The sequence below is a fragment of the Kogia breviceps genome, chromosome 4 (assembly GCF_026419965.1).
Source record: "Kogia breviceps isolate mKogBre1 chromosome 4, mKogBre1 haplotype 1, whole genome shotgun sequence".
NCBI lineage: Eukaryota > Metazoa > Chordata > Mammalia > Artiodactyla > Physeteridae > Kogia > Kogia breviceps.
The window spans coordinates 181144519-181156014 of record NC_081313.1 but is presented as its reverse complement, the minus strand read 5'-3'; the positions used below and the strand labels follow the sequence as shown (position 1 = coordinate 181156014).

The window sequence follows — 11496 nt, the reverse complement described above, 5'->3', positions numbered from 1 at the left end:
GCCGAGCGGCCCGGAGGCTGTTATCTGCGTTTCCATTGGGCTGTCTGGCGTCGTCAGGGAAACGCGGCGTCTCAGGGTGAAGGGGCGAGGTTTATAGGGAGGCGGGGCCTCTGGGGGCTGGCCGCCCGGTCTGGGTTACCGCTGTCAGCTGATCGGCCGCCATTTTGTCCGCCATTTGCAAGCGGCGCGGAGCCGGAGGGGAGGGGAGCGCGGCCTGCTGAGCGGGTCCGCTGCCGCCGCCGCCCCGCCGACCGCCGCCGACCTGGCCTGGGAGACCGCCTCGCCGCGGCGGCTGGCAGCGCAGCGCTCCGCGGGTGGCAGACGCGGCCCCCCGGCCCCCTGAGGACGCCTGGCCGCGGGCCTCCCGGGGTTCGGGCCCGGCGGCAGCCGCCGCGATGGCCCTCAAGATGGTCAAGGGCAGCATCGACCGCATGTTTGACAAGAATCTGCAGGACCTGGTGCGCGGCATCCGCAACCACAAGGAGGACGAGGTGAGCCCGGCGCGCCGGCCCGGGCCCGGATCCGGACCCGGACCCTCGCGCCGACGCAGTCCGACCCCGGCCCTGACCCCGACCCCGGCTCTGCCTCTGATTCCGGCCCCCAGCCCGCCCCCGAGGCCCCGCTCCCGGCTCGATCCCCGGCTGCCCGCGGCCTGGGCCTCCGCACGCCCGCTCCGTCTCCGAGCCTCAGTTTACCGCCCGGCGTTGGGGGCCCGCCTCCTCCTCCCCGAGGGTGGCCCGGAAGAGACTTCACGGCCCACCCAGCGGTGGATCTCCAATCTTGAGTGTGGTTCTGGGTCTCCTGTTCAAAAGGGAGGGCCCCCGGCCCCGCCCCAGGCCTTGGACTCCTGGTTGGGGGACTCTCCTTTCCGCGGGTCGCCCCCGGAGGGACCCCCTGGTGGGATAAACACATGTCCAGGTCACTCCTTGGTGCCTGGCCCGGAACTGGGCCTTGCCTCGTGGGCCCGTGTCCTCGGGAAGGTGGGGCCGCGCCTCTTACGAGGTAGCGGGGGTGGGGCAGCGGACGTCCTAGGCTGAAATGAGGAAGCCGCTCAGGGGTCCTGGAATAGGGAAACCGACTTAAACTAGACACCCGAAAGTCGGGGGGGAAAAGGTTTTCCAGAAGTAATGTTGTAATCGTGGGCACCATTTTCTTCCCTCCCGCCACTCCCCAACCTGTGACCTAGATTTAGGAGGATCGGGGACAGTTAGTGACCACCAGACCGCTGACTTCCATGGGTGGACGCCCAAGCCTGCACTTACACAGTGGGGTGTTGGAGAAGGTCCCCTTTTCCTGGCTGGAGAATGAGGCTGCCCGATGGAGAGCAGCTGTTAGACATCATGCAGGTCCCACTACCAGATTCCACCCCGCCGGCCCTCACAGTGGCTCCCAGGAAGCCCAGCAGTACCCGGAGGAAGATGCACAGAAGTTAAGGAATTTGCTAGGAGGCACCAAGGGCCCTGGGCTCTGTCCTTCAGCCGAGAGCCTGAGTTCCTTGCCTCTTTGTTGCACTTTCTCAGAATGGATGTGACCTCGCTGAAATGTAATTAGGTTGTTTTGGTTAATTTCTGTCACCCCCTTCTCTTCTCTGGCTACACTTGGGTTTTGCACCACGTTGGAAGCTCTGGCCAGCAGCGTTGGTTACAAGTGTAGGGAACTCTTGGTCTGATTTTCAGTTTCTCTTTGAGTTGAAAGAGTAGCTGGTTGCCCTGCATTTTATTTTACTTTATTTCAATTTTTAAAATGTTTATTTATTTTTGGCTGCGACGGGTCTTCATTGCTGCGTGCGGGCTTTCTCTGGTTGCGGCGAACGGGGGCTGCTCTTCGTTGTGGTGCGCGGGCTTCTCATAGCGGTGGCTTATCTTGTTGCGGAGCACGGGCTCTAGGCGTGTGGGCTTCAGTAGTTGTGGCATGCGGGCTCAGTAGTTGTGGCTCGTGGGCTTAGTTGCTCCGCAGCATGTGGAATCTTCCTGGACCAGGGATGGAACCCGTGTCCCCTGTATTGGCAGGCAGATTCTTAACCACTGAGCCACCAGGGAAGCCCTGCATTTTAGATACTAAGCATGGCTAAGCGAATTTGGAAGGTGTCTGCACCCTTAGATTTCTTTTTCTTTTGTCGGTTGGCCTCCTGATTTTCCCGCCTTGGTTAGTGGATGTTACTGAGCAGTCTGTTCCGGGATTCTGAGGAGGGGCCGAGGGCTCTTTCCAGTAGAGAGACGCACAATGCAGTTAGGGGGGTCTGCTTTTTACGGCGTGTGCTGGTCATCACTGGTAGTACCCTGGGCCGTGCTCTGGGCCGTGCTCTATTCATTTGGGATTGGTGGGGATTGATGGCGCTGTCCCCACAGGCTCGGAGCCCACTAAACGGAGTTTTGGTGGTAGAGGCGCTGGTGCTGGGAGTCCTCAAGGCAAGGTTCCACGCAAATACTGCCCTTAGCCTGTTGGCGATTCCCACAGGCGTGGCGTCCGGATGTGGAGGTTTCCTCATCAGAATTGTGATCTGGAGGGTCATTACTGGTTCCAGATGTTCTGGAGCACAGCATGTGGCTGTGGGGTGACTCTTCTAGCTCCAAGATGAGTTCTTCCCTTCTACCCCGCCCGGCCCCATGCATTCCAGGGAAGACTTCTGGCAGCAGTATAGTTTCCCCTCACAGTAACAGATTTTTTTTTTTAAGGATTTACTAATTTATTTTTTATCTATTTATTTAATTTATTTTTGGCTGCGCCGGGTCTTAGTTGCGACGCGCGGGATCTTCATTGTGGTGTATGGGCTTCTTTCTAGTTGTGGCGCGTGGGCTTTGTAGTTGTGGCACACAGGTTCCAGAGTGCGTGGGATCTGTAGTTTGTGGCACGCGGGCTCTAGTTGAGGCACGTGGGCTTAGTTGCCCTGCGGCATGTGAGATCTTAGTTCCCGGCCAGGGATCGAACCCGCGTTCCCTGCATTGTAAGGCAGATTCTTTACCACTGGACCACCAGGGAAGTCCCCAAAGTAATAGATTTTAGCTTAAAACTTCTGTGCGGCACCACAGAAGTGAGACTTAGAGGTGACTAAAAGCCATGTGGAAAGGAAGCGCGGTTTAGTGTGTGACGTTTGGGAGACCCGCATCCTGGTTCTTGGGTCTCTTTGGGTGACCTGGGGAGAGCCCCCTGATGTTTTGAAGTGGGGGTGACAGCCACCTCTCCACCTTGCTGAGTGCCTTGGAGGGTGCAGCGAGTGACGGAATGCAGGCTTCTGTGAGCCCCCAAAAGAAGAAACTAGAAAATCCAGACCACTGGTGGAATAACTTGGTTTTTGAAACTTTTGTTTCAGCTTATGATACTAAGTGTATGCATGCCTGAGAGTTGGGTTACCATGGAAAATATATGTTTTCCAATGAGTCAAAGAAGCTTGAGATACAGTGGTCCCTAAGATACAGTACAGGTAATGTTGGCAGGTAGGTAGAAATTCACTTGCGAATGTCTTTGCTTCCAAAACTTGGGTATGTCTAGGAAAGAAGAAATGACTTTTTAACATTTCATTCTTATGAGTACTTTTCATGTTTTGGGGAAAGGTTTTTTTCTTTCAGTCTTTTAAATTATACTCGTAACTTTTTGTAATGAGCTTAGTGCTTATTAAGTCAAAAGGTAACATTCTTCTCGCCAGAAATCAATTTGAGAATTTTTTCTGGGCATAGAAATTGAGGGTGGTTCTGTCTGTTGAGATTCTGTCCTGGTCTTGCCTGCTAGCCTTCCTGAGTGCTGTCCACGCACGCCAAGCGCCCCTGAGGGCTCAGCCCTCACGAGTGTGGGTTCCACGTGGGGGCACTGCTGTTTATGTACCCTGCTCCCCAGTGGCGTTGAGGTGGGTTCCACGTTTTCCGTTTGGTGCCACAGCTTATTCCACTGGGTGACACTCAGCAGCTTCAGCCAGGGTTTGGGTGGTGTCTGAGCGTTTTCTCTTGGGTCTAAAAATTTCCGACCCACTTAACTGAAGTTTCTGAACTTTATTTTTAATTTATTTATTTACTTTTTTTTTTTTTTTCGTTACGCAGGCCTCTCACGCTCATTGTTGTGGCCTCTCCCGTTGCGGAGCACAGGCTCCGGACGCGCAGGCGCAGCGGCCATGGCTCACGGGCCCAGCCGCTCCGCGGCATGTGGGATCTTCCCGGACCGGGGCACGAACCCGCGTCCCCTGCATCGGCAGGCGGACTCTCAACCACTGCGCCACCAGGGAAGCCCTACTTTTTAAATATTTATTTGGTTGCACTGGGTCTTAGTTGCAGCACACAGGCTCCTTAGTTGTGGCATGTGAACTCTTAGTTGCAGCATGAATGTGGGATCTGACCAGGGATTGAACCCAGGCCCTCTGTGTTGGGAGCACAGAGTCCTATCCACCGCACCACCAGGAAAGTCCCCTGAACTTTATTTTTATTTGTTTGTTTTAAAATTTTTTAAATTTTGTTTATTTTTTTGGCTGCAGTTGGGTTGTCGTCGCGGTGCACGGGCTCAGTGGTTACGGTGCGTGGGCTTACTTGCCCTGGGGCATGTGGGATTTTAGTTCCCCGGCCAGGGATTGAACCCGCATCCCCTGCATTGGAAGGCGAATTCTCCACCACTGGACCACCAGCGAAGTCCCAAAGTTTCTGAACTTTAAAAAATTCAGTTTTAATTGTGTATGGTCGGCTGTGTGTATCTGCAGGTTCTGTATTTGCCAGTTGTGGATTGAAAGTATTTTTTTAAAAAATTCCAGGGGCTTCCCTGGTGGCTCAGTGGTTGAGAGTCTCCCTGCCAATGCAGGGGACACGGGTTCGTGTCCCAGACCAGGAAGATCCCACATGCCGCGGAGCGGCTGGGCCCGTGAGCCGTGGCCGCTGGGCCTGCGCGTCCGGAGCCTGTGCTTCGCAACGGGAGAGGCCACAGCAGTGAGAGGTCCACGTACCGCCAAAAAAAAAAAAAAAAAAAATTCCAGAAAGTTTTGGGACTTCCCCAGTGGTCCAGCGGTTAGGACTCCACGCTCCCAACGCAGGGGGCCTGGGTTCGATCCCTGGTCAGGGAACTAGGATTCCGCATGAAGCCACGAAGATACCGCGTGTTGCATCGAACACCTGGCACAGCCAAACAAATGAATAAATAAATATTTTTAAAAAGCATATATCACATATGTGCTGTTACATACATTAAACACATTTTAAAAAAATTTCCAGAAGGTTTCAAAAAGCAAGACTTGAATTTGCTGAACGCAGGCAACCATTTACACAGCACTTGCATTGTATCAGGTATTGTAAGTCACCTAGAGATGATTTAAAGTGTACCGGAGGCTGTGTGCACGTTGTATGCAAGTCTGCGCCATTTTATACAAGGGACTTGAGCGTCTGAGGATTTTGGTGTCTTTGGGGGTCCTGGAACCAATTCCCCACAGATACCAAGGGGTGACTGTAGAGAGAGATTTTGAAATTGGGTATAATCTGGGATTAAGATGGAACTGTGTGAAGTGCTGATATTCTAGTGCTTCTGACCTCAAAAATGGCAATTTCCTGGGGTTCGTCCTGGTGCCGAGGTGTGTGGGGCTCCTCGGGCTGTGAGGTGTGTGTGGGGCTGGCCCTCGCTCCGGGGACAGTGACTGAAGCATGTGCTATGTCTGGCACAGCTAAGCACTTGGTGCTTTTAAGCTATTTCTGTAAGATTCCTTTTAACAGCTTCTGAGGAGAGTGAAGATAGGACGTTTAGTAAATGGGTGTCACCCTAAGTCAGGGTCTCTCCCTCTTGGCACTGCCCTCATCAGGGCTGGGCCATTCCTCTGACGGCGGCCGGCCTGGGCACTCTGGGGTGTGGAGCAGCATCTCTGGCTCCGCCCATCTGATACCAGGCCATGCCCAGTCTTGACAACCACAGTGTCCCCGGACGTGGCCCAGTGTTCCCTGGGTGGGTGGGATTGCCCAGATGAGAACCCCAAATTGATAAAGGAAAATTTCCCAGAATTCCCTAATGCTGGCCCTTCATCCAGGCGTCCCTTGTCCCCTGTGTTGTCATTGTGTTGTTGGCCCCTGTGCTATTGTGAGATAAGATGGCCTTTGTCCCTGCTCCTGTCGCAGAGCTCCTGGAACTTTTGTCGTTTCCTAAGCAACAGAGGTACTAAGGGCATCCTTGTTGGGATGTTCAGTCTCTGCCCCTGGTTCCTGACACTGAGCTGCTGAATCCCTTGGGGTTTCCTGGGTGATGGGCGTGTCTTTTGTTCTAATGAGATGATCTGGGGTGGGCTCCTGGGTGGGACTGGTCACCAGAAAGACCAGGCCGTGGTTGGAAGCTTCACACCCGCTCGCCCACCAATCTTTCGGAGAGGGGAGAGGGGCTGCAGGTGGAGTTCATGATAGATCATGCCTACGTGATGAAGCCTCCATAAAAATCTAAAGTATGAGGCTCAGAGAGGTTCTCGGTTGGTGAAAGTGGCGTCCCCCAGTGCTACGAGGACAGAAACTCTGCCTCCCGACCCTCTGGACCCCACCCTCTCTGCCTCTTGGTCCACCTGTTTATCTATATCCTTTGTCGTGCCTCTCACTGTGCGATAAACTAGAAAACACGAGTAAGTGCTTCCCTGCGGAGAAGCGGGTCACAGGAACTCTGGTTTACAGCTGGCGGGTGTGTGAGGTGGGGACAGACCTGTGGCTGAGCCCTCAGCCTGTGGGGTTTGCGCTGACGCCGGGCAGAGAGGTTCAGATCCTAACTGAGTTTTGGGACACCCAGCTGGTGTCAGGGAGTCGGTCATTGTGCGGGAGGCCCGCACTGGACATCAGAGTGAAGGGAAACGGGGAGGTTTCCTGGACAGCCCACAGGGTGAGTCTCCTAGATTTGTGTGGGGGTTTTGGGGTTTTTTTTTTGTGGTACGTGGGCCTCTCACTGCTGTGGCCTCTCCCGTTGCGGAGCACAGGCTCCGGACGCGCAGGCTCAGCGGCCACGGCTCACGGGCCCAGCCGCTTCGCGGCACGTGGGATCTTCCCGGACCGGGGCACGAACCCGCGTCCCCTGCATCGGCAGGCGGACTCTCAACCACTGCGCCACCGGGGAAGCCCTGTGTGTTTTCTTCGAACTCTTGTTAGTTGTGAAGTATATAATGCACATTCATACAGCTTAAGTATCATGATAATTATCCTAAGTTCTCCAAGGGTAATTTCCTTGCCTTGCTTATAGTTTTGTCCCTTAAATGTCCCTGAATGTCTCGCTTACTTCTGTTTGCAGGCTGGTGTCAGTGGCTGCCTCTGTTACTCTTTGCTGCGGGGAAGGGCCACAGTGGCTTGTTCGCTTTGGTCGCCGGCAGGGGTCTGCTGTGGTTGATTTATCCCTCGGACTGTTGCCGGACCTCTGGGTTGTTTCCCGCCTGGGGCGTTCGATGAAGCGCCCTGCGTGAGGGGGCAGTCACCGCAGCAGCAGGGCAGGAGCAGCCATGGCCTGCAGGCCAGCATCGCAACCACTAGCAGCGCTCCTGTGGCTCCTGTTCCCAGCGGCAGCCGCCAGGGCCTCGCCTGCCTTTACTCTTTCCTCGGCGTAGTGCCATCTGCAGCCTTCGTGACGCTGTCTGCCTGAGCCTCCGTGCCTGAGTCTGGGCACTGGTGCCCGACAAAACCAGAACGGAGGATGTCTGTGGCGGCACTCTGGGGAGGCCAAGCCTTGGGAGACAGTGAGGGGGGCGCACCCGTCCTGCCTATGCCCACCGCGGACCCGGGCACAGCCGGGGGGGCCCGGTACTCGGCCACGGATCAGCTGCGGGGCTGCAGTCAAGCCTCAAGCTTCCTGACCTTCAACCCCCCAGCCCGTCCCCCCAGCAGAGCTCCCAGCATAAGGCTCTCAGCTCTCCCTGACTTGGAGGAGTTATTCACAGGGCACAGTCACAGGGCAGTGGGTGGACAGGCTGTGGGCGGTGGCAGTTGTGAGGAACAAGTCCGTAGTGGGCTGTGTCTGTGCGGGTCACCAGCCCCTGAATGTCCATTTGCATAACAATTCCAGGAGGTTGAAAGGCAGGAGGGGGGAATTCCCGGCGGTGCAGTGGTTAGGACTCTGCCTTTTCACTGCTGAGAGCGTGGGTACAATGCCTGGTCGGGGAGCTAAGATTCTGCAAGCTGTGCGGTGTGGCCAAAACTATTAAACCAAAAAAAAAAAAAAAAAAAAAAGGAATGGTGACCTAGGTAGGCTCGATGCTGGGGTGCCCCCTTGGCACTGTGGACTCTGGGGCCTGCTCATCCCCTTGGGGGCGGCCGTCCGGGGCACTGGGGTGTGGAGCAGCCTCCCTGGCCCCACCCACTGCCTGCCCGACCCTCCAGTCTGAGGACCAGGGACGTCCCGGGTGTGGCCCTGCGTCCCCTTGGGGCACAGCGGCCACAGAGAGCTGGGAGCCTTTGCGCTGGGAGTCGGGAACGGGGTGGGATTTGAAGGTTGGGAAGCCTGAGGCTTGACTGCGGCCCCATGGCCGAGTCCCGGGCCCCCCGGCTGTGCCCGGGTCCACGGTGGGCACAGGCAGGACGGGCGCGCCCCCCTCGCTGTCTCCCGAGGCTCGGCCCCCCCAGAGTGCCGCCACGAATCCTCCGATCTGGTCTTGTCGGGCACCAGCGCTTACTTGGGCGCAGAGGCTCAGGGTGAGTCCTGGTGCCACCGTCACCGTCCACTGCCGGGGGACCCCGGCGCCGAGGGTCTCCTCCTCCTCCACTTGAATGACTCGGGCCCTGGAGGCCACTGCTGGGCCGGGTCTCCGGGCCGCTGTCGCCCTGCAGGGAGGAGGGTCGCCGCTCCGGTGTAGACTAGTGCTGTGAGCATTTGCAGAACCAGAGGCGCAGGCCCGTCGGGTCACGTGTCGTCGAATAACGTCTTTCCATTCTGGTGGCACCGAAGTGGTTTTTCTCTGTGGCTTTATTGAGACAGTATGGTTTATATAGCTTAGCATCCACCTGCTTGAAGTGTGAAATTCAGTGAAGGTTTTAGTGTATTTACAAAAGCGTGCAGCCGTCAGCACGATCTACCTTTACATTTCCGTCACCCCACCGGAGATGCCGTGCCCACTCTACGGTCCCCATTTCCCCATCCCCAGCCCCCACCCATCTGCTTCTGTCTCTGCCGAGGTGGGGCTCCAGTCCGGGCCGAGGGCGACTGGGTGACGAGAAGGGCCATGATTGGCCGTCAGGACCTGCTTGACGTGCCTGCGTGGGGTCCTGGGGGCTGAGCGCGGGGACGAGGGGCTCGTGGGGTGTACGGGGTGGCGGTGGTCCGGATGGGCTGTCTGGCCTCTGCCCGTCGCACTGCTCAGCGCCGTGCCCTGGCTCTGTTCGTTGCTGGGGTGGTGACGGCTCCTGACCCCAGGGTGGGCCTCAGCTCGGGCTTCTGCAGGAGGCCTGGCTCTTCCGGCCGCAGAGGCGCCGGCGCCCATGCCCGGCTAGGTGAGCACAGGACGGCGCCCTCCTTGTGGGTCCTGCTTGCACCTCGTCAGAAGTTCTCTCTTCTCGACACTGACTCGCCTACGTTTCTGGGTTAAAATGTTAATATTTTCTTGTGGAAGCGATGGTCGTAGATGGCAGCTGGGTTGTTCTTGGCAAGGTGGATGGAATAACGGGGCGAGCCCTCCCTGGTTGTGTATCATAACGACTTCTGAAATGTTTCTGGTCTGACACTGGCATGCCCTGGAAGCGCTGCTGTCGTACACCCGTCTCTGGCGGCGGCGGTGGTGGTCTCAACCTGTCCAAGCCCCCAAAGGTCTGAGCACTGCTGGTGCCGGTGCCCGTGCCCACGAGAGCAGGGTGTTTGGGCTCTGGGTCCCGAGCCCGGGCGCCCGCGAGCAGCTGTGGGTGGTGGCAGGACCGGCATGTTGGGACGATCCGGAGGGCACCTCTGGGAGACCGCAGGGGACGAGACAGCAGAGATGATGTCGCCCAGGTGGTGGACGGAGCATCCAGACGATGCAGCGTCCCTCAGCACTAAGGAGAAAGCCATCAAGCCACGGAAGACACGCAGGAACCTTAAACGCACGTGACCGAGAGGAAGAAGCCAGTCTGTAAAGGCTACACACTGTGATTCCAACTCTGGGACATTCTGGAAAAGGCAGGACTCTGGAGCCGGGGGGAAGGATCAATGGTGCGGGGCTTGGGGGAGGAGGGATGAATGGGCGGGGCCCCAAGGGGTTTAGGGCAGTGAAACTACGCCGCCGTGTGACGCCGTAAAGGTGAACGCGGGTCAGTGTACGTGTGTGCAAACCCACAAACCAGTGAACCTCCGTCAGCTGTGGCTGCTGGGTGATAACGATGTGTCTGTGTAGGCTCATCGGTTGTAACACACGTCGCACTGGTGAGGGATACTGCTAGCGTGGACGCTGTGCACACGTGGGGCGGGGGGTGGGAAACCTCTGCCTCCCAGTCAGTTTTGCTGTGAGCCTAAACCTCTTAAAAAGAAGTCTAAAAGAAAAGCCCAGCGTCCAGCTGTGTGGTTTTGCAGCCTGCCAGCATGTCGGGGTCAACGGCAGCTTCTCTGGGCCTCGGCCCTAGGCCCTCGAGGTGTGACTCCACTCCCCTGGGAGGGCCTGGGGGCCCTGGGGATTTTTAAGTGTCCCAGGGAACCCTGCTGAGCGGGCAGTGTGGAAAGGGCTGTTTTATTATAGCTGCCGGGTTCGTATTCATGAGGGAGGTTTGTATCCTTTGTTCTCAGGTAAGTTCTGGATCACACATCCGTTTCCGTACTGTTTGCTCTGTGGTGAAGTGTGACCCTGCTCAGAACAGGCCGGGGTGTTGGAGACTTTCATCCTGCTTGCATCTCCAGCTTCTTTTTTTTGAAAACAGTGTCAGTGATATGTGTTAGCTATTTATACTTAAGATCTTAAAATATTTCTATTTCATGTTTTTGGTACAGACAGGCCTTATTTTTTTGCGCTTCCCTTCGTTGTGCTTCGCAGATACTGCGTTTTTCACAAATGGAAGGTCTGTGGCGACCCTGCAGGGAGCACGCGTGTCGCCGCCATTTTTCCAACAGCATTTGCTCACTTCCTGTCTCTGTGTCACATTTTGGTAATTCTCACAAGTTTTCAAACTATCTCATTATTACGTGATGGTGATCTGTAGTCTGTGATCTCTGATGTTACTCTTGCCGTTATTTTGGGACTCCACGAACCTTGCCCACGTAAGACATGACATAATCGATTGTTGAAATGACAACAAAGCACTTAGAATATTACATAACGTAGTTGATAAAGGGTTTGAGAGCATTGACTCGAACCGTGAAGGACGTTCTCCTGTGGGTAAAATGCCATCAAACAGTATCGGACGCCACGGAGAAGCCGTTCGCGAGAGGAAGAGGCCACCGATTCGGCAGACTTCACTGTTGCCTTATTTTAAGAAATGGCCACGGCCGCCCCGTCCACAGCATCAGAGCAGGACCCACCACCAGCAAAAAGATTATGACTCGCTAGGAATCCCCTGGCTGTCCAGTGGTTAGGACGACTTGGCACTTTCACTGCTGAGGGCGCAGGTTCAATCCCTGGTTGGGGAACTC

At 56.2% G+C, this 11496-nt stretch overlaps 1 protein-coding gene across 3 annotated transcripts in view; it reads left to right on the top strand.

The window, feature by feature from the left end:
* The first annotated feature begins 286 nt into the window (after window positions 1-286).
* Window positions 287-11496, top strand: part of AP3D1 (adaptor related protein complex 3 subunit delta 1) — a 46964-nt gene continuing 35754 nt past the window's right edge. Inside the window, exon 1 of one of the 3 annotated variants that reach the window (XM_059060411.2) lies at window positions 287-491. In XM_059060411.2, coding sequence (XP_058916394.1) covers window positions 396-491 — 96 coding nt within the window. In that variant the 5' untranslated portion in view covers window positions 287-395. The remainder of the gene's footprint in view (window positions 492-11496) is intronic. The other 2 variants (XM_067033180.1, XM_067033181.1) reach the window with 2 other exon arrangements.